The sequence below is a fragment of the Aulonocara stuartgranti genome (genome assembly GCF_965226115.1).
Source record: "Aulonocara stuartgranti genome assembly, chromosome: 5".
NCBI classification, from domain to species: Eukaryota; Metazoa; Chordata; class Actinopteri; order Cichliformes; family Cichlidae; genus Aulonocara; species Aulonocara stuartgranti.
In genome coordinates, this window is record NC_138943.1 from 17,749,076 (window position 1) to 17,768,773 (window position 19,698).

The window sequence follows — 19,698 nt, forward strand, 5'->3', positions numbered from 1 at the left end:
ATCTATGAGTGGGCCGAGGCTGGCGGGAGATAGTGTGTTAAACACAGAGAACTGATAACTTGGATTTACTTGGAGCAGCTAACTATGTTAACTATGTTACTTTATATACACATGGATGTAAATTAAATTCACGTTGTCTGGCAGAAGCACAGCGATAACATGAAATAACCTTGGAATCATGATTTTTTTTTTAAATATTTAAAATAAAAAAGTATTTTTGTTTCATTTTTGCCAAATATTGAGCTGAGAATGGGGTCGCCAGTGTTGTATTTGTTTAATATATATCGGCAAGGAAACAGGAAGCGGTTAGCTTAGCTCTGTACAGAAACAGAAAGGCGTAAAAATGAGATTGCACAAGTGGTTTTATTGGTAGGTGATCATGGTATTCTTACTGTGCTAAGCAGCTGACACAGTAGTGCATTAGTAGATGCTACATAGAACTTTGCAGACCCACGTATGCATGTTGTAGCTACCAACAAGGGGGCAATGTCACGCATATGTGGCGCACGCTTAGTAAGGCTTGTAAGGCTTAGTAAGCGTCTGATTGGCACAACTATTACTTGTGCCAATCAGACGCTCTGACATGAACATTTACGACCAGTTTGGACTCACCAGTTAACCTAGCATGCATGTTTTTGGGCTATGGGAGGAAACTTGTACAGGGAACCCTCCACACAGAGAGGCCCAGGGTGACCAAGAGGTTCAAATGACTACCTTCTTCCCGTGAGGCAACAGTTAGAACCACTGCGCTGCACCACCCAATGTGACCAAGATTTGTAGTGGAGTCAACCATGTGTTAAAAACACTGAACTGTGCACTGCAGCTACTCTCGGTGCTGGCTGATCTTTGATGGGTTTTCTGCATGTGTTAAAGACAATTTTTCTACATACACTTAACGTATTGCTACATGCTGTTGTGCTTTTTTTTCCCTTTTTTCTTTTTTTTCGGGGGGTTGCACACATGCAATAGCTTCCACTGATTACATTTTCACAATCCCTCTCACTGTGTAGCCAGCCATGATTACCTCAATAAGGAACACTGCCAGAACAGCTATTTCTCCCTGCTTCCAGCTGTTACGCAAAGCAAGGTTAAGCTGTGTGCAGCATCACTTTAATAGACAGATATTAACCGATAATGGTGTCAGTCCTGTTAACTCAAAGTCTAAACTCAGACTACAGACGTTTTAAAATCCAAGCCAATTTTGAAATAGTTTCATCGTGCACATACAGAAAACAATTATTAGAAATATTAGGCCAGAGGGAGCAATGTGAGTGATCTCATGTGGTTGCATTTCCAGACTAAAATGGAGACTGTGGTGCAATCGCTTGCTGTAATGTTAGCAATAGCTTGCAATGATAATAAAATCTGGATGACAAATTACTTGGGTCGATGTGGTCAGCAAGGGTTATTTATTCTTGAACGAGAACCCGAGGCGAGATTTTAACTGTCAATAAAATCTGTCGACACCATTAGCCGCCCCCAGGCTAATCTTATGTATGCAATCATGCTCTTGCCATATATGGAAAAACGGTTCATTCAACACATCAGTGCAACAGATGCCATGTTAATCATGTCTGTATACCTGCAGACGCTTTCTTTTATGAGTATATCAGCACCAATAAAGTGCTGATATACTCATAATCAAATCTGAACTCTAAACGTCCAACAGTGGACGCAATGAATCTGTGAGTGTTTTAGGAGGTTTAAGAGAAGTGCTCCAAACCATTCACATATCCAGATTCCTCCTCCGAAGGTCAGGAGAGGTGAACTGGGGGCAGATAGTAAAACAAACAATAATAAAAACACTCACCCCCACTGAGAATGATAACAGCCAGAAACAGGGCCATGTCGCTGTCGTCCAGCTCCAGCGTGTTAAACTTGACGGAGAATTCAAACTTTGGTTCCATCATTTGACAGAAAGGTTTCCTGAGACTCTTGAGGAACTCCCGCGTCATAAAAATCTGTCCATAGGAGATGAGGGTCCCATCTTTGTTCATCAGAGGCGACATCATGATGATCAAAACCTCAATCACACCATACTTCAGCAAAGTAACCTGAAAATAAAGAACACAATGACTGTATCAAAATCTGGCAAGATCTTTAGTTTAGTAGAAATGATAGTCGGGTCGTAACTTCATTTTCATTCAAAATCTAGAACTGCAAGCAGCAATGAGCTTCGCTAACCATTATGTCGACTTATTTACGTTGATCATTTTCTGAATTGAAATTGTCCAAAACTGTTTATTTTAAAGTTGTTTTAGAACAGAAAAAATCTTCCACAACAATCAGGACCGAACGGATGAACCACTGATGAATCTCACCTGATCATTTAGATCCAAATCGACAAATCCAGGGATACTTTTGGCAAACTCTGTCACTTCTCTCACTGCTTCTGCTGAACGAGACTGACAGCTCTGGAAGAAACGCAGCTCCACAGTGTCTGCTTCTCCCTGTCCACCGAAGACTGCCATTCTCATAACCTCACTCTCTGACAGTGGGTGCGTTTCCGTGTAGCCTGATATGTGAGAGAAGGTACTTAATTTAGTTGGAGGAGTACAAGAAAAACAGAGAAGCTAACTATATAAGAAGCTAAAAATAACAAAGAGTTAACAGATAATTGCTGAATTTTGTGTCTTTCTAGATCTCTCGATCCTCATCCATCTCCATTTTTCTGCAAGACTTTTAGAAAATAACAATACAATTATCGACCGATGAAGAGAATATGACAGAAGATACAGTGGTACCATTGAGAATAGGTAACATAATTTATCAGCACCAGTAAAACTGGACTTGAAAAATGTAAAAACTGCACTTTTCTCCCCAGAAAAACTAATGCAATGAATTGGGGTTAATATGTGTGCTTTAATAATTATCTTGATTATGTGAAAAAACAAACAAACATTGACAACACTGGGTGAAACTGGTAAATGAAGAAGTTTGAATAGTTGGGATTTTCATTTTAAGGAGCTTGTCTGAGTTTCAGCCTTTGTTTTGTATATTTTGAATTGCTATTACTATTAATTCCAATGTAAAAATTTTTTTTAATGTGGAATAATAGGAACAATATCTTCTGCATTGCTGTAGCTAATTGCATTCCTAAAACTAAACAGAACAATAACAGACAAACAACATGTTTTGGACATTGCAACAAAAGGTGTTCTTTAACAGAGTAATTTGATACTACCCACCTCCGTGTACAGGTGGAAGAGCGGAGGTCTGGTGCTGCTGCTGCTGGTGCTCTGGGACTGGTATCTGCTTACAATTAATGAACTGCTCTCCTTCCATTAGAGACTTCAAGTCGTGGATGACAAAAGGCTACAGGTAGAGTGCAAGGAAAATTTTGGGAGAAGGCAGAAGAAAAGGAAAAAAGAAAAGAAAAAGAGAAAAAATTAAGTTGATTATAAGTCTTCTGAGGACATTTAGTCTCATCTGTATGATGAGGCAAATAAAGAAAGTCTCAGCTGCAGGCCGACACAGAAAAAAAACATCATTTCCAGGTATCTGAGCAAACTTACGCTTACTTTAGTAAAACTAACATGCACTGGCCTGAAACATGAATGCTGCTATTCACACACATAAATCATTATTGTAGTGGGAATAGAGGGAATTAAAGCAGGAAATTCTCTAGAAGTTGTGAAATGAACAACCCATTTCCTGCGTGAGTGAATGAAACTGAGTGGGGGGAGTGAAATGTCTTTATGTGCTCACTGTGCAGGAATCTGTTTGTTAGTTTTGTCTTTACACAGCAATTGTATGTATGTTGTTCAGCGCAAGCACAACGAGCGCCTCCATTTTCTTATAAGTGCCAGCTTTCATAAAATTTCTTTCAACACACTCAGGATTTCTGCTATAAACATATAGGCTAAACAAATATAGTCTATATAAAAATACCTTTAATCTATTTGTGCGACTGTAATGCTACGTTTTAGCATTTGCCACTAGCAACATTATTAAATGTGCAAAAAGAAAAAAACACTATACTGGGTAGCTTTGTTGGAAGCTAAATTGAACTTGTGTGAACATTATGTATAACAAAGAAATCAAACCTCCATTTTATCTGAAGTACTCATACAACAAGGTAAAATAATAGGTATCTTGCACAGAGACATTGTAGCTCCGATTCCAAAATAATTGAGCAAAACAATGATGGTTTTCCAAGGTTAAGGAAAAAAATCGCTTCCTTTATCGCACATGGTGTGTCTGGAGTTCCGGTGCAGTTAAACACTGATTACACATCAACTCATATCAAGGTTCTGCTTGTTAAAAAATGTAAATATTCTACGAAAGTTAAAATCATTGACTCCCAATTTGTTTTAGGAGGATTGCTTTGGTTTAGTAAATAACCAAGCAGTCCCTCAAACAAAGAGATGATTTGGTGCTATTTGGCTGCAATCACCACGATGAACAGTCATAACAAGCAGACGAAAGAGATGCGGCGCAACCTTGAGCTGAGAGTTATCCGAGAACACGAGTAAAAAACCAAAAACTAAGAATCTCCTTCTACATTTTAAGAATATAATACGCTCAAAGTTTTTAATCCACTTTTTTATTCTGTGAGGGAAAAAAATCAAAGAAGATGAGGTGATCAGGTTTCACAGAAAAGCCTACAAAAACATACACATTCACAAATACTGGAAATATCTTCATGCTGATAGTTTTTAAGCATGTTTTTCATATTCTCAATAATTAACCGTCATTTGTCTGGAAACAGACAATTGAATTTTTGACCTCCAGTGACTCATCTCACATCTTGTGACACGATCCTGTGTTTTTATCGGTTAAAACAAACTGTCCAGTGTGCACCATGGGCGTATTAGTCAAACAGCATCAGTACCAAGAAAAAGAAGAAGAAGGAACAATGGTTACTGGTACACACGTAGAGCATATGCATGTACCAGTAGAATTTGCTTTTTAATTTTTTCCGCTCCACTCCTTAAAGCCCAGCAAAACCAGTATGATGACATGGCTATGCATCAATGTCAACTTAAAATTACATTGGATTCTTGCAGATATGTTGGTCTCTGCTGATTGGTTGGAGAGACTAAAATCAAATCCCCAACTGAAACTACTTACAGTTGGAACAATGAATGATAATGCAAACACAGCGTAACAGGCTGACGGTACTATCTGATATCAAACCAACTCCATAATCTTCAGATCACATATGTATGTCTGATTAAAGAAATGTAGTTGCCACACTCAATGTAATATTACTAGTACTACTATATGAATAATACACAGACAAAGCAACTTCACATATAGGAATAGCGGTATCATAAGGAGAAAAAAGGGAGAAAGCTGATGAATTAAAAGCAAAAATAAAATAATGCAAAGTGGATAAAAATATTCACTTGAGATCTATTTTATGTTCTGCTTGCATGCTGTTTGATTAGGTCTCTTTGGAAAACTCTAAACTCTAACCATTCAACTTTTCTAAATTTCCAAATGTCTTTATGAAATCATTTGATGTTTTAAGCAGGACTGTCGAAGCCATGGCTGTAAAAGAAAAGACTGCTAAAAGCAACACCACCCTGTTCTGTAGTTTGACCATTGTAACCTGAGATATTTTCTAACAGCCAAGACATGTTGAAACCAGTCCATCCACTTTTTGAGTTAACACAGCAGCAACAGCCTAAATCGCGTCATCTGAGTCAAAACTGAGCGTGCTCACAGGAATTTATGCTGACAAATGTTAAAAGACGTGCTGAGTAAAAGGTTTAAAATACTTAGAGTTTAAATCATATTAATGGTGTAGTATTAATAACAATTCTAACTAAATTTAATTCTTGTATAAGTGAAGGTAAAGAGTAATAAAGCAGTAAGGCTTTTTCTATGTCCTACTTCTGAATTTTGGTAAAATACTGCATGAAGTTATGGATTTTTCACCCTGGCCTGTTCAGTATGATCTTGACTCTGTTTAATGTCATCCTTGCTTGTGATAGTTTCCAGAATGGGAGATATAAAAAATATATATAGGTCAAATTTGTGCTGTAGATGTCGTTCTTAGTGGAGAAAAAGCAAACAGGAAAGAGAAACTGGCTCAGTAGCTCTCATCAGCGAGTTGAGAACGTTCAGTATATGTAGATGGTTGATATATCCCTGGAATGCAAAGACAAGTGAAACCACATGCACACCTGCAAATATCTTATCAGTTCAAATGCTGGTCTAATATTAAGCAGCAGTGCTCATATACAGTTTTTTTCTGATCTATTTTCTGTCCTGAGAATGCCAATGTTGAGCGCTATCTGTCTGCTGATTTTGTACGCATCCGAATCAAAGCAAATGAGAATTTAGAGAGTGCTGCTTACCACGTTGTCTCCGGTCTTCCCAGAGAGGATGGCCCTGGCCTTGGCCTTGGTGAGAGGGAAGTATTTCAGATAGGCCTCGTACAAATGCCGGGCCAGAGCCCTCAGATCTGCTGCCTCCGGGTGCATGTGCTCCATGTCAGATGAGAACTCGGCTAGCAGTTTTTCCTTCTCTGCCTGAGGCATTCGGCCAAAACGAATAGCTGGGAAAGGAAACAGAAGAACACTCTGGTGAACCATGAAAAACAGACATAATCACATGTGCACAGCAAATACGCAAAACCTGAAGCCTGAGTCAATTTATTGGAGTCACGCGACCTCAAAAGTCCCAGTTTGAATTAATACCATTTTGACTGACATTTCGACCTCAAACCACGTGTTACCATGTGCTACTTCACTTCTACAAAACACAAGTTAGGCTGAAAAGTTGAATAATGAATTCAAAGAACATGGGGAACCCTAAAAAATATTTCTAAACTACATTTTTCCTTTAGTAAACTAGCTTTAACAGAAGTAAAACACTATTTATTTGTGTATCAGATTGTAACATCAAGTACAATATGCTCATTCATGTGTAGCCATGTACACATGAATGAATCCCAGCCTTTTCCCGCTCAAAAAGGTCATTTTTGGAAGTGACTACATGTGATGGATTAGCATACACAAAAATAAATCTGTCTTGTGATTGAAATCCATTCCCTGTTATTTCAGACCAGTTGATAAACAATATTCTACGTAAGTAAATGAAAAATTTTAAAAATTGACTTTATTAAAAGCTGGTAATTTTTTATACTTATATTGAAGTCACTGGAGTACAATATCTGCTTAAGTAAAGGCTTTAAATACCTTTTTCATCACCCCATTTACCTTCTGTTAGAATGTTTAATTTCTTTATCACATCTTTAATATTTGATCAATGAGCAATGAATCAAATTGAACAGCTAATGTCAACAGAATTACCCATCTAGAGCAAACACACAAGATTTTACGGCACACTGAAGCACTACAAACCCCAGTGAACAAAGAATGAAATGTAAATGTGGGACATTTCATTTGAGACAGGGGACGTGTTTCTTTTACCTGATATGCAACAACGCCAATGTTAGGTAACTACTCTTTAAACCGTTGCGATGTCACAATATTTCAAGCTTGGAGTTTAAGTAATGGAAAACTTGTCCGAGTTGCTCTAATAACTCAAAGATTTCTGAATGTTAAAAAGTCACATGAGTCATATGACTCATGGCTTCTTCAATGAAAGGGAAAATCCAGTGGCATCAAAAGATGACAAATGATTCTGCTGTGATTTTTGAGGTGTGTCTTATGAGGCAATTAGAACATTTTGTTGACTCTGATATTGTGTACGGACCGATGTTTTCACAGCTCACCGAAAGATGAGTCGTTTGTTGAATAGGTATTTATTTTAGGATTCAGCTGAGATAAATATATTCTCTTGTAAATGAAGTATTGAGTCTCAGTGGGACTACCTGTATAAAAAAAGGTTAAATAAAATAAAATATAATAAAAACAGACCTGAAATGTAACAGCTTTCATTGCATTAATGTAATTTTCACAGAATGCAAAATTATTTACCTCCTGATAAAATTATGTGTATTTTATGCCCCTTAACTAAATATATTGATTATATTTCATTTGATCAAAAATATACCTGTATAAAATTATCTTATATTACTAGAGTTGCATTGCACTTTTCAAATTTTATAGTCAGCCTCTATTTTATGCTGAATGTGACAAAATGTTTTACAAGCTGACAATTTCTCTGAATACTACGTGTCAGTTTTAGACTTTGTAACTTTGTAAAGCAGTAAGGTCTGATATCTGTCAATGAATATAAAATGCAACCCATGTTTTGTAAAATTAGAAACAAAATAAAAACAACACATAAAAAAAAGACAAAAACCCTGCAAGATGTGACTTGTGAACCCCCACAGAAATAAATGGTCCACTGGCGGCTGAAAGCAGGAGGTAACGGCACATCTATCTACCAGCATTCAAGTGAATGCTTCCCTTGCCCTGCTGCGTGTACATGAAAGCAGCACTGTGGTTGTAACATGGCTGATGTGGATGTCTTTTTTTTTTTCTTCTAAGAAATCTGACACCAAGGTGTGACCATTCTTTTTCTGTTAGTGGAAGTCATTATTCCTTATTTCCATTTCATTCCCAGCTCTGAATTTACTGCAGTGTGTACGTGATTATGTAATGCTGACTGCACACCCTAAGCAAATGCATACAAACTAAAGTGGCTCTACCACCGGGCACCGCGCCCACGGCAGTGACACAGCAAACTGGAGAAATCAGTTCAACGCAAGTCAATCATTGATTAAACAAAAACCCACACAACTCCAGCTATACCTATTACACCAGAGTGATATCAGAAAAGGTGGAGGTAGAGAGAAAGACGCAGAGATAAGCAACAGCAAAGTAGAAAAAAACATATATCTATTGATAGCAGATGCTCATAATGTTGTTGAATTTAAGTCACTTCTAAGATTAAAATGTGACAACGAGTCCAGCCGACTTTTGCCATGATGATTGACAAAACCTTTCGTGCTAACCGGCACCAGCAATAAGGTCATTAGTTAGATAAAGGAGACATGGTTTAAAAAAAAAAGCTTGAATTAAGAACCTTTTGGTCATGAAACTGTGAGATTGTAATGTATAATTACTCTGACACCAAACTCTTAGAGATAAGATCACATCTGCGTTAATGTGATGTTGTTTTCAATAAACTACAGTTACAAGCTGCCAAGTAGGAAAAGCTTGTTTCCTCAGCCTCTGAATCCAGCACACAGATGCCACGCACCTATGCCAGTGTTTTCAGTGATGAATTGAATTACTGAACCATTGTCAAATTTGTGCAGCATCTTCCTCGGGGTCATGCTGTAACGCTTTGACTAGAGGTGGTATGTAAACCTAGTAGGTGATAAACCTGTTGTAGAAGTTTGGATATAAAATCTGTCCCCACCTCTCTATGCCTACCTAGGAAAAAAAACACAGCAGATAATTTGGCTTTTACTCATCACAGGGGCAAAGCTTTAGGACAGTGGGCAGCACAGTTACAAATGACTAACATGTAACAGTTACCAGACTAATATATATGAGTTACCAGGTGAGCTTCTTTCAAGGGATGACTTAAACCTGTTCCTGTTCTTACAATCGGTGTATTTATGATGGGCAATGGCTGAACTGGGGAACTTATTTTGTGGAGGTAAGCTGCTATGTCTGACAGACTGGACAAACCCCAAGATGGCCTGCCCAAGGTAGCAAATAATCAAGCTATGGCCTCAGTCTTGGTAAAATATGCCATTTCTCACTATTTAGGTTGCATCTGCCCACATATGCAGTCTATGGTCAGGATTGCCTCCTGCTCTAGCCCACTGGCTAAGTAAGCTGTGGCACCTCCACCATCATCTACCACTTCATTAAAATCATTCTTTTTCCCCCCCACCTTTTAATATTCACCTCACTCTTCAGAGTCAAGACTCCTGACACCAAAGAGGCATCAGGCTGTAATAAAATTTATTCATCAACTTTTTAATATTTACTATTAGAGCAGAACTAACAAAACCACTAAATGCAGCTAGTTTCCTTTTTATCTGGAATGGCTTAAGTTTGTAACAAAACCAAATGAAGAACTATCCAACTATCCAAAGCAGTCTGTTTACATATGCTTTAAATGACTACACATATAAGAAATGACTAAACTCCCCCGGTATGTTACTTTGGTTTGTCCCTGGGCCTCGTAAGCAGGTGACTGAGTTGCTTTTTCTTACATCCTGTTAAAGAAACACTGAGTACTGTTAACATATATATGTATATATATATATAGACACACTCTTTTAATGCACTATACAACAGAATTTAAGTTGTGAACAGTTCTGATTAAGGCTTTCTTTTCAACTCTGGTAGATGGCCATCTCCTCTGTGTTCATTCACCTTCCAGTCCAACTGCCCCTTAAAAAAAGTGCCACTTAAAAAATACTTAAGTGATTCCAGTATCAATCATTCAGAAGGTTTTGAGCTCCTGGTCTCCATTACAGTGTCATACTGTTTTTAACACGCTGCAATTACAAGCTGTCAAGTAGGGGGAAAAAAAGACTTCTTCTGGATGCAGCACAACGATACCGTGCAAGCATGCCAGTGTTTTCAGTGGTTTGTCTAATTAAGTCTTAAGTGCAGCCCCCATTAATTTACCTGAGAAGCAGGATTATTCGGAGCTCTTCAAAGATCACCTTGTTTGCTTTGAAAGGGGGAATTCTGCTTGTTTCTAGAGCAATATGGCCAAATACAAAAATGGTAAGCTTCAGCAAGTGCAAGGCCAATGACAGGGCAGCAACAACATCAGTGTTTGATAAAAGTTGTATAATTTACCATCATGCTTTTGTTATTTCCTGTTCTGTCAACTTCTTGCCCACTTGACCACAGAGTTCAGTGTAGCCACACTTCCACTAATGTATGAGAGAATTTCCTGTCGCTGTCATTGCTTCTTTTTTTTTTTAAATCAGTGGTTGTGCAACAGGCAAACCTACCTCATCAGAGTGCTCAAATCTGTGTTTGCAATCGACAGGAAAGCTATTATTTTGGTGGTGTTACAGCCACCAAAATAATGGCTAATGCATGCTCACTATTTATTATAAATTACATAACCCACACACTTTTTTCAGTGCAAATGGGGAAGCGATCTTTGTGGGAAGCAGGGCTTTCTGACTTGTCATGATTTGCAGAGTTATTTTAATTTTACGACCTCACCGAAGTGAGTATGCTACAAGTGCGCCGAGGAGGGAAAGAGCCATAACGTGTCCAACCCTAACAGGTGCAACAAATATAACAGGAGAATCAGGAAGACATCAATCAAACATAGCCAGAGTATACTTATTTACTCACGAGGTTCATAATGAAACACAGCTGAGGAGGTGGAGTCAGGTGTGCTTGTTGATGCTCCTGACTGGACAACAAAAGCTAACAAAACAAAACTATTCTAAAGCGACGGATGAAAGAAGAGATTTTTTTTCTTTTGAAGTAGACGGTTTCTCTGCATATTGTACTTCTGTGGAGTAGTTTGCAAATGGTGAGGTCATCTAAGAGCTGTTTACTTGTATCTCAGTAAAAAGCTCTACGTACAAATGTCTGGTACATGAAAGGCAAACATATGTGTGTTTTAATTTTTTTCTAAATTGTACATGCAGTTTTTAAAAACTTAAAAACTCTTTTAAAAAAGACCCACTCACGTGGCTGATGTACAAACTTAGTGCACACAATCAGCCAAATGCTTGTGCGAATAAAACCGAAGCTGGCAACTTTTCACACATTCAAACAGCAGCAACGCTGACAGAATTGCTATAACACATTTTTGATGCTATGCAGTGAAAACAGTCAGGCTGTGAGTAGCATGCCTCTGATAGGTGTGCTACTCACACCTATCATATCTGTCACTATCAGGCCTTTGTTGAATAAAGCACAAAGGCAGGTCAAAATTTAGAACTTTTGATAGGCGTTATAGTTAGCTATACACCAGAATCTCATCTTTGAATTTCTACTGTGATATGAATCAGCTGGGGGGTGGCGGGTACACACTGCGCGAATGATGGGAACTAAAACATGAACCAAGATTTGCAACAATGGCCAAAGACCACAGATGAAAGAATTGGCAACATCTAAGACAGTGATATAGATTTCTGCACACATTACTATGACACCTCAAAGGCTAAATTGGAAGCAGTGTGGTCAACACGCATCTGCGGCTCTCAAAGGGCACAAGTACTCAGTCCGAGAAGAGGCGCTTCCTGAACCTCAATTTCAAAGAAGAATCAGTCTTTTTACCTACATCTGCTTATTTATAGACATATAAATAGGGGGTTTCATTCCTGTCTGAGGGATGGATGTGAAAATGAAAAAAAGATTGAATGCACAGAAGCTTCAACTTTTTTTTTAGTTCATATTTGAGTTTAATGAAAAATACGACCCAGGTGTGCTCTGACTGTGTGCAGACTGTCATGAAAATGTGTGTATGAATGCCACCGGCTTACCGTTGTGTGACATCCCGACGTTGAGGCACTTCTGGAAGCGACAGTATTGGCATTTGTTACGCGACTTCTTGTGAATTCGACAGTGAAGATCACAGTGATCGTACACCAGCTTTAACCTGATGGTGCGTCTGAAGAAACCCTGTGAAAAAGAGGAATACGATTAGTACACACGTAGTGACTTCAGTCCTTATGGTTGCTCTGCCTACTCTTTTTCAAATAAGCCCTATTCTAATGCATATTTTTATCCCTTCATCAAAAAGGATTGAGGGGCATAAAAAAGTTTTAACATTTCATTTAATAATTCAAATTCTGAATCAAGTTAATTGCTGGAAAAGTAGCTCAACGCAGTGTCTACTGACTGAGAAATACTGATAAGACACCTGGCTCTTTCTAATCTGTATGGAAGCCAATCATTGGGCCAACAAGTCTATTCAAAAGTTAACTGTGCAAATTTACACATTATGTCTTCAACCTTAGGACCAAAGAAGCTTATCTCACCTATTAATGTGTAGCCATGGTCAGACTTATAGTATACATTCCTACACCCTGAGCAGTGTAAAAGGAGAAAAAATCCTATGGGCTGCAAATTTCTGAAAGGCGAATTTTCAGTGAGAATAAAAACTGACATCAGGACTTTGTGCGAAGGCTTTTCAAATAAGCATCTACATTCCTACGATCCACAGATGTTTCTTTTTTAATCGTAGGTTATTTATAGAAGAAGGAAGTTAAAAGGGGTCAAGACTCCACCTCAATAAAGAATGTTTTCTGTTTTAAAACAATTAAGTGTTTGCCTGCTTGGCTGACCCCCCTCTTCTTGTGAGTCTCCCCTGAGACATCAGCAGAACAATAACTACTCTCCCTCACCTTCATTCAGCCCCTGACGGAACAGAGTGACAGCTTATGGCGGCAGAAAAACAGAGACCCTTGTTCCGCAACAGTGTCAAAGAGCTTCTGTTTTAACACTGTGGTGGAGTTCAAGGTGACTGTCAGTGGTCGTGTTCTTTTTGATTGTTTTTACAATGCAAGCTGCCAAAAAATATACTGTCAGCATTATGTCGTTCAGTACGAGTCCAAATTTTATAAGAAAAGCTGATCGTTTGAATAAATCATGCGTAGCTTGCGGCTCTGTTCATTCTTCTAGGGTGGTAGGGTTTAAGCCAACCAAAAACAAATCCACGGTTACGATCCACTGGAAGGACGTTTGTGAGGCAGGCAAACAAAGTGAGTCCACGAATTAGTGAAAACTCTTATTTTGAAAAAAGGCCCCCTTCTTTGATCAGCCCTTTTTCTTACACAGTATTTCATACTGAATGAATATGGCATGACTATTTTCTTGTGTTCATAAGGACACATTCACCCTTTGAATTTAGTCATTTGGATTATAAATCCATCAATAACTGTCATGAAACAGATATGCGGGTCTGTAAGTTTACTTTCACGGTCTGTATTCACATGAAGCTGTTCACTCCTTGGAAGCTTCGTAGCTTCACCTTGACGAGCGATGAGGGCACCGAGGCCACTGAGTGGTATCAGTGGCCTTGTAACAGTAAGCACTGTACTGTGTACTGTGTGTGTAAGAATAGAGACGAACATGTCTATAGAAAATAGACTCTGCTACCCGTGGAGGCAAAACTTCACTAAGACTAAATTTGGCTTGGTAGCTTGTGTTTACTACATGTGATGTCAGCCTGAAATGACGTTAATCGTAATGAACAAGGAATAAGTCACCTATTAAAATGGAAAACTATTAAACCAGCATAAATGAGCCACACAACCAGTGTGGCGCGGGCTGTAGTGTGGGCTGTTTTATAATTACACTCTTTAACAAAGATAAATAAATGATATTAGGCAGAAAACAGCACAAAATTTTTATTTCCTACAAAACTACAAAATATTTCAGCTGGACTTTTCCTAGTAAGTAAGCAATATATAGTAGGCCTCTTGTATTGCACTTTGAATCATACTAGTTGAATCATACTACTCAGTAACAAGCTGCTGCATTTCAGTTTCTTTTTTCTGTGAAAGCGCCAGAGTGAAGGTTTCTTTTCAAATTAGTTTGATTTCAGACGTGCAAACGCTTCTTGGATCTAAACCAAAAGATGCACAGACAGGTCTGCCGATTCTGAAAAATCCATCTCATATGTGTTTGGAGAAAAATGTTCATGTTTCTGTAATGTGTCAATATTTCAAAGAAAATGGAAATATTTCTGAAACTTCACCCACACTCTATTAGTTATTTATACTCTATACAGACAGACAAACAGACAGAGAGTTTAAATGGGTGGCTGTCTGAAGAAGCACACGCCTATCTTGAGCCCTCGCTGAGTGGAAAATGTATGGGGCTTGTGGTTAGAGTGGCAGACATCAAAAAGATGAAAAAAAAAGCACATTTCTCTCCATGCATTATAGAATTATTTATTCCACCAACAAGTTTCACCGACGGGTGACACACAGTGACAGAAAAAGAGTGGCAGAGAGAGAAAAGAGCTGCAGTAGAAATTGTTACACCCATTACCATTTCCTGACACGACTTGAAAGTAGTATGACTGCTGATTTATAATCATCTGAGCATTACTTGTTAAGAAAAAGACTTAACGCACTCTCTACTGATATGAATCATGATTTAACACATGAATCATTTCTGTGATGATTGAAAACCATTTAAAAAAATCCTCTCTAAAACTGAGCAAAGACGGAGCGTTGCTTAAAATGTATCGACTGATCCACAAATTGACTTAAACATGAATCGTATCAACCGCTGTGTGCAGTTTAGTAAAATTGTAACCAATGACAAACCTCAGTGAAGATTGTTTTTGTTCTAAGAACACGTTGTATATTTAGAGGTTTTAAACCGTTACCTGGACATAACAAAAAACAGGAATTTAACGAAGAGATTACGAGACGATCTGAAATGTTTCTACGCTCATCGGCATTTTCATCTTCCCTTGTGAGATCGTTCAGCCTTACCTTGCAGCCCTCACAGGCGTGGACGCCATAGTGAAACCCTGACGCTTTGTCCCCACACACGCGGCACTCGATGTTTAGCGCTGCCGCCGACGTATCGTCTGGGAGCTTGGATAGCACGGGAATATCTGAGTACTGTGGAGGTGACTCGGGCTCCAGCTTGATGGAATCTGATCAAGAAACACCATCACGCAGAAAGGAAGACAGACAGAAAGCACACAAAATTCAAACTTCACCTCTTACATCCATTTAAAAGTTCAGCACTCGGTTGCTTAAACCTTGCTTCTATAAATCTGCATCCTGTTACCCATAACTGCCTTTAATAGTTACTCTGATGTATGCAGCACATCTCTTAATCTCAGTCTACATCTCATTCAGGTCACCGCTTGCTTTGTTACACCTAAAGTATATTTTACATTTATATCATTCGTCTCTGGTCAATGTGCTTACTGAACATGTCTGGTTGTGTCCTGTAGCTGTGCATGTTTGTGTAGTCCATGTTGGTCAGGTGTTCTTCACTCTGCGGTGGACTTAGGTCATAGGCCACGCCAGCGGAAGGGATGGAGGATACCAGCGGGGGAGACAGGGAGGAAGGGATGGAGGAGGAGGAAATGGAGGCGTAGTCAAACGTGGACAAATGTTTCATTTCGAGCGAGTGGGAGCTGTCCTCCAGCTCTGGCAGATCTGCTGTGTTCAGACTGAAGCCAACAGGCCAGGCCAGGAGCTGCTGGGTGTCCACCATGTCTACTGTAAGAGAGAGAAAAGGCAAGTATGCGAGTTAATTCAAAAATCAGTTGCCAGCTAAATTTAACTTAACATAATTAGAAAAACAATAACCACTGAGAATAAAAGGAAGCAGAAAACTGTATATGAAAATAAAAGCACACGCAGACAAGTCCACATGCACTGTTGTACAGTTGTTAATAATTAAAAAGGACCTCTCAGAAAAATTCTAAACATTTGGGCGTGCGCACACACTCCATTAAAAACACTTACAAGGAGTACCCGTCGTGCTTTACTTCATTCCTGCAGTGTGTCTGTTATCTAGTAAACAGGGAACACTGATTGTGTCACAGGCAGTACAAAATGAACTCTGGCATTGAGGAACGTCTCTTCTGCTCAAAACACTGCCTTCCTCTGTTGCTGTTTGGGTGCTTGCTGTGCGATTGCCCAACCACAGGACACACAAAGCAGGCCAAGGATGCAGGCCTTTAGCTTCGGCAACTTCTCTGGTCTTAAGGACTGGGTTGGTGGTAAAAACTGAACAGTATCTTTTTCAACTTCTAGGAATTTTACTTTTCCTTTGCTGAAGATTTTATCTTGTGCAAATCTATTAAAGGAAACAGTTGGTGTTTACCACTATTTTTCTAATTGATAACTAATTCATTGGAATGTTTTGTCTGTCTCTGCATACTTTGAGACTGCACTTTTTCTGCATCTTCAGAAAAAGGTCAGAGAATTAAATTATTTTTTAAAAGGAGCAACAGCAAAAAAAAAAAAAAACAACTTAAAAAAGGTGCATTTATTGTTTTCTCTTTGTTGCACTTGCCAAAGTACAGCAGCCAGGACCATGATTTCGCATTTTGATGGGTTTCTAATCATTGCTAACAGTTACATGGAAAAAAAAAGCTTTGGCTACAATGACAAATGGGTATGATCCACGTCTTTGTTGGTTCTTAATGTTTTTTCATGGGATTTGTTGACACTGAGAAAACATTTTCCTAAGCAAAGTGTGCAATCTCTTGATTTCTACTGAAAGGCTCCCTCTGGGTATTCAGCTTGTTGTTAGTATAAATAAATTAAAGTTCTTGTGTCATTTCAGTTTCTAATGCAGATGGTCAAAGATTGGAAGGAAAAAAGAAAAGCCCAGATGATCAAAGTCCGCTAGTCCGAGGTTACTGCAGTCCACATGAAAGCAAACCACATACAAGCCTTTATAAGCCTGGCTACCTTTGCACAAGGCCCTGATGTAATGTACAAGTTGTAGAATATGTTGTTTTTAGGATGTAGGCTATTTAAATGGCCTTCCCAGACAGTGGCTCTTTAAAATGAGCCACTCATATGGGTTGAAGTTTGTCCCCCTGGCAATTATTAAACCTGTAAAAAAAAACCAAACATCGCTGTATATCAAAATTATATAGAACATTACTTTCTCAGAATGGCCTACCTGTAAATCTAAACCTTTGCCACCGATTTAATGACATGCAAATTCATCCCTGGCTCTGCGCTGCAGCAATCTTATCACTGCAAAACAATGTCAAACTGCTCAACAGCAACCGACAGCAGGTCAAAATGCTGCCATAACGCATCTTTTAAGATGAAACTGTTTCTGAAGAACAATTAGCGTCCACTCTAAATCGCAGTATGAGAATGATAATGTATTAGAAAAGCAGTATTAATGGAAAAAATTTGACTTTTGCAGACTGTTGCAAACAGGTTACAGGTTACATGGGTTTTTTTTTTTACGCTCAAAACTGCGGTTTCTTGAATGTGTGTTTTTTGAAGTTTTCATTGGTAAAGTTCCAAGTAAGCTCACAAATAAAGACAGGAAGTCATTCTCTGAAAACCACACCCGCTGGAGGGGAAACTAATTGGCACCGCAATAAGCCACTGAGGTCCACATTTCTATGCTCGCATTGTGGAAACGTTCAGCTAGCTAAGGATAGTACAATTCACTTGAGTGCATTTATGCAACGCTTTTCTAGTACTAGAGACCACTCTTTGTCCAGTAGTAGAATTAAATATATTTATTTGAAAAAACAAAAACAAACTATATACACATATACACACACCATATATATATCCATCAGCAGCCTAAGCAGAGAGGCCCAGACCTCCCTCTCCCCGGCCACCTCCTCCAGCTTATCCGGGGCCTCCTCCCAGTGGGACATGCCCGGAACACCAACCCCAGGAGGCGCCCAGGAGGCATCCTTGTCAGATGCCCGAACCACCTCAGCTGGCTCCTTTCGATGTGGAGCAGCAGCTGCTCTACTCTGAGCCCCTCCCGGATGGCTGAACTTCTCACCCTATCTCTAAGGGAGAGGCCAGCCACCCTTCGGAGGAAGCTCATTTCTGCCGCTTGTATCCGTGATCTCGTTCTTTCGGTCACTACCCACAGCTCGTGGCCATAGGTGAGGGTAGGGACGTAGATCGACCGGTACATTGAGAGCTTCGCTTTTACACTCAGCTCCCTCTTCACCACGACGGACCGGTGCAGCGTCTGCATTACTGCAGCTGCAGCACCAATCCGTCTGTCGATCTCCGGCTCCCTTCTCCCATCACTCGCGAACAAGACCCCGAGATACTTGAACTCCTCCACTTGGGGCAGGAACTCATCCCCGACCCGGAGTGGGCACTCCACCCTTTTCCGGCTGAGAACCATGGCCTCAGAAAAGCAGAGATGACATTCTGAGGCCACCGAAGTGAAAGCCCTCCGCCACTTGGCTGCGCCTAGAAATCCTGTCCATAAAAATTATGAACAGAATCTGTGACAAAGGGCAGTCTTGGCGGAGCCCATCACCCACCGGGAACGAGTCCGACTTATTGCCGGCAATGCGAACCAAGCTCTTGCAACGGTTGTATAGGGATTGAATGGCCCATAGCAACGGGCCAGACACCCCATACTCCCGCAGCACCTCCCACAGGACACCCCGAGGGACACGGTCGAATGCCTTCTCCAAGTCCACAAAACACATGTAGACTGGTTGGGCAAACTCCCATGCACCCTCAAGTATCCTTGAGAGGATAAAGAGCTGGTCCAGTGTTCCGCGACCAGGACGAAAACCGCATTGTTCCTCCTGTATCCGAGGTTCGACTAACGGACGAACTCTCCTTTCCAGCACCCTTGCATAGACTTTCCCAGGGAGGCTGATATATTTATCAAAATCAGACATTAAAGGTTGATTGGCGGAGGTTTATTTTGAGATCTGGTGGCAGCTTCTGTAGTTCAGCTCATCAACCTTTACCCTCTATTGATTATATACCAAGTGCCCACAGTGGGGTTTTTTTTTGGTTCTTTCAGTTTAAATAAAGGTCAGAATTTCAGCACAAAAGTCTTACGAGTTTAGAAAACAGCAACAGTTTAAAGGACTGCAATGCAGGAACCTACAGGATCTTGAATGGACTCCTGATTCTGGTTCAGGGTCGTCACTAGAGCGTATTAACTGGAGGGTAACCAACTATGACATTTGGCTCAAGTCACTTAGTCACTTTGGTGTTGCCTATAAATACATCAATAAATAAATAAAGAAATGCACTTGTACTCACACAGGCTACGCCCAGAGGTTGTAAACTAACAAGCACAGCGATACCCATTTAAAAGAGACCATTACTAAACCTAAACCGGCCCACCCTTACAGGTAACACAACAAATTTAGGCATAAACA

The 19,698-nt window shown here is 39.7% G+C and overlaps 2 protein-coding genes across 7 annotated transcripts in view; one reads left to right on the plus strand and one right to left on the minus strand.

The window, feature by feature from the left end:
* Positions 1-19,698, plus strand: part of LOC309707429 (metalloproteinase inhibitor 4-like) — a 92,257-nt gene that overhangs the window by 24,789 nt on the left and 47,770 nt on the right. The window lies entirely within an intron of this gene.
* The window catches only part of pparg (peroxisome proliferator-activated receptor gamma), a 42,373-nt gene that overhangs the window by 3,561 nt on the left and 19,114 nt on the right, over positions 1-19,698 (minus strand). For 5 of the 6 annotated variants that reach the window (XM_082534735.1, XM_082534733.1, XM_082534732.1 and 2 more), the window contains 7 exons: positions 15,764-16,060; positions 15,317-15,483; positions 12,350-12,488; positions 6,309-6,508; positions 3,189-3,315; positions 2,322-2,515; positions 1,811-2,054 (listed from right to left, as the gene is read on the minus strand). In XM_082534735.1, coding sequence (XP_082390861.1) covers positions 1,811-2,054; positions 2,322-2,515; positions 3,189-3,315; positions 6,309-6,508; positions 12,350-12,488; positions 15,317-15,483; positions 15,764-16,055 — 1,363 coding nt within the window. In that variant the 5' untranslated portion in view covers positions 16,056-16,060. Of the gene's footprint in view, positions 1-1,810; positions 2,055-2,321; positions 2,516-3,188; positions 3,316-6,308; positions 6,509-12,349; positions 12,489-15,316; positions 15,484-15,763; positions 16,061-16,309; positions 16,333-19,698 lie in introns of those variants that run through there. The other variant, XM_082534736.1, reaches the window with a different exon arrangement.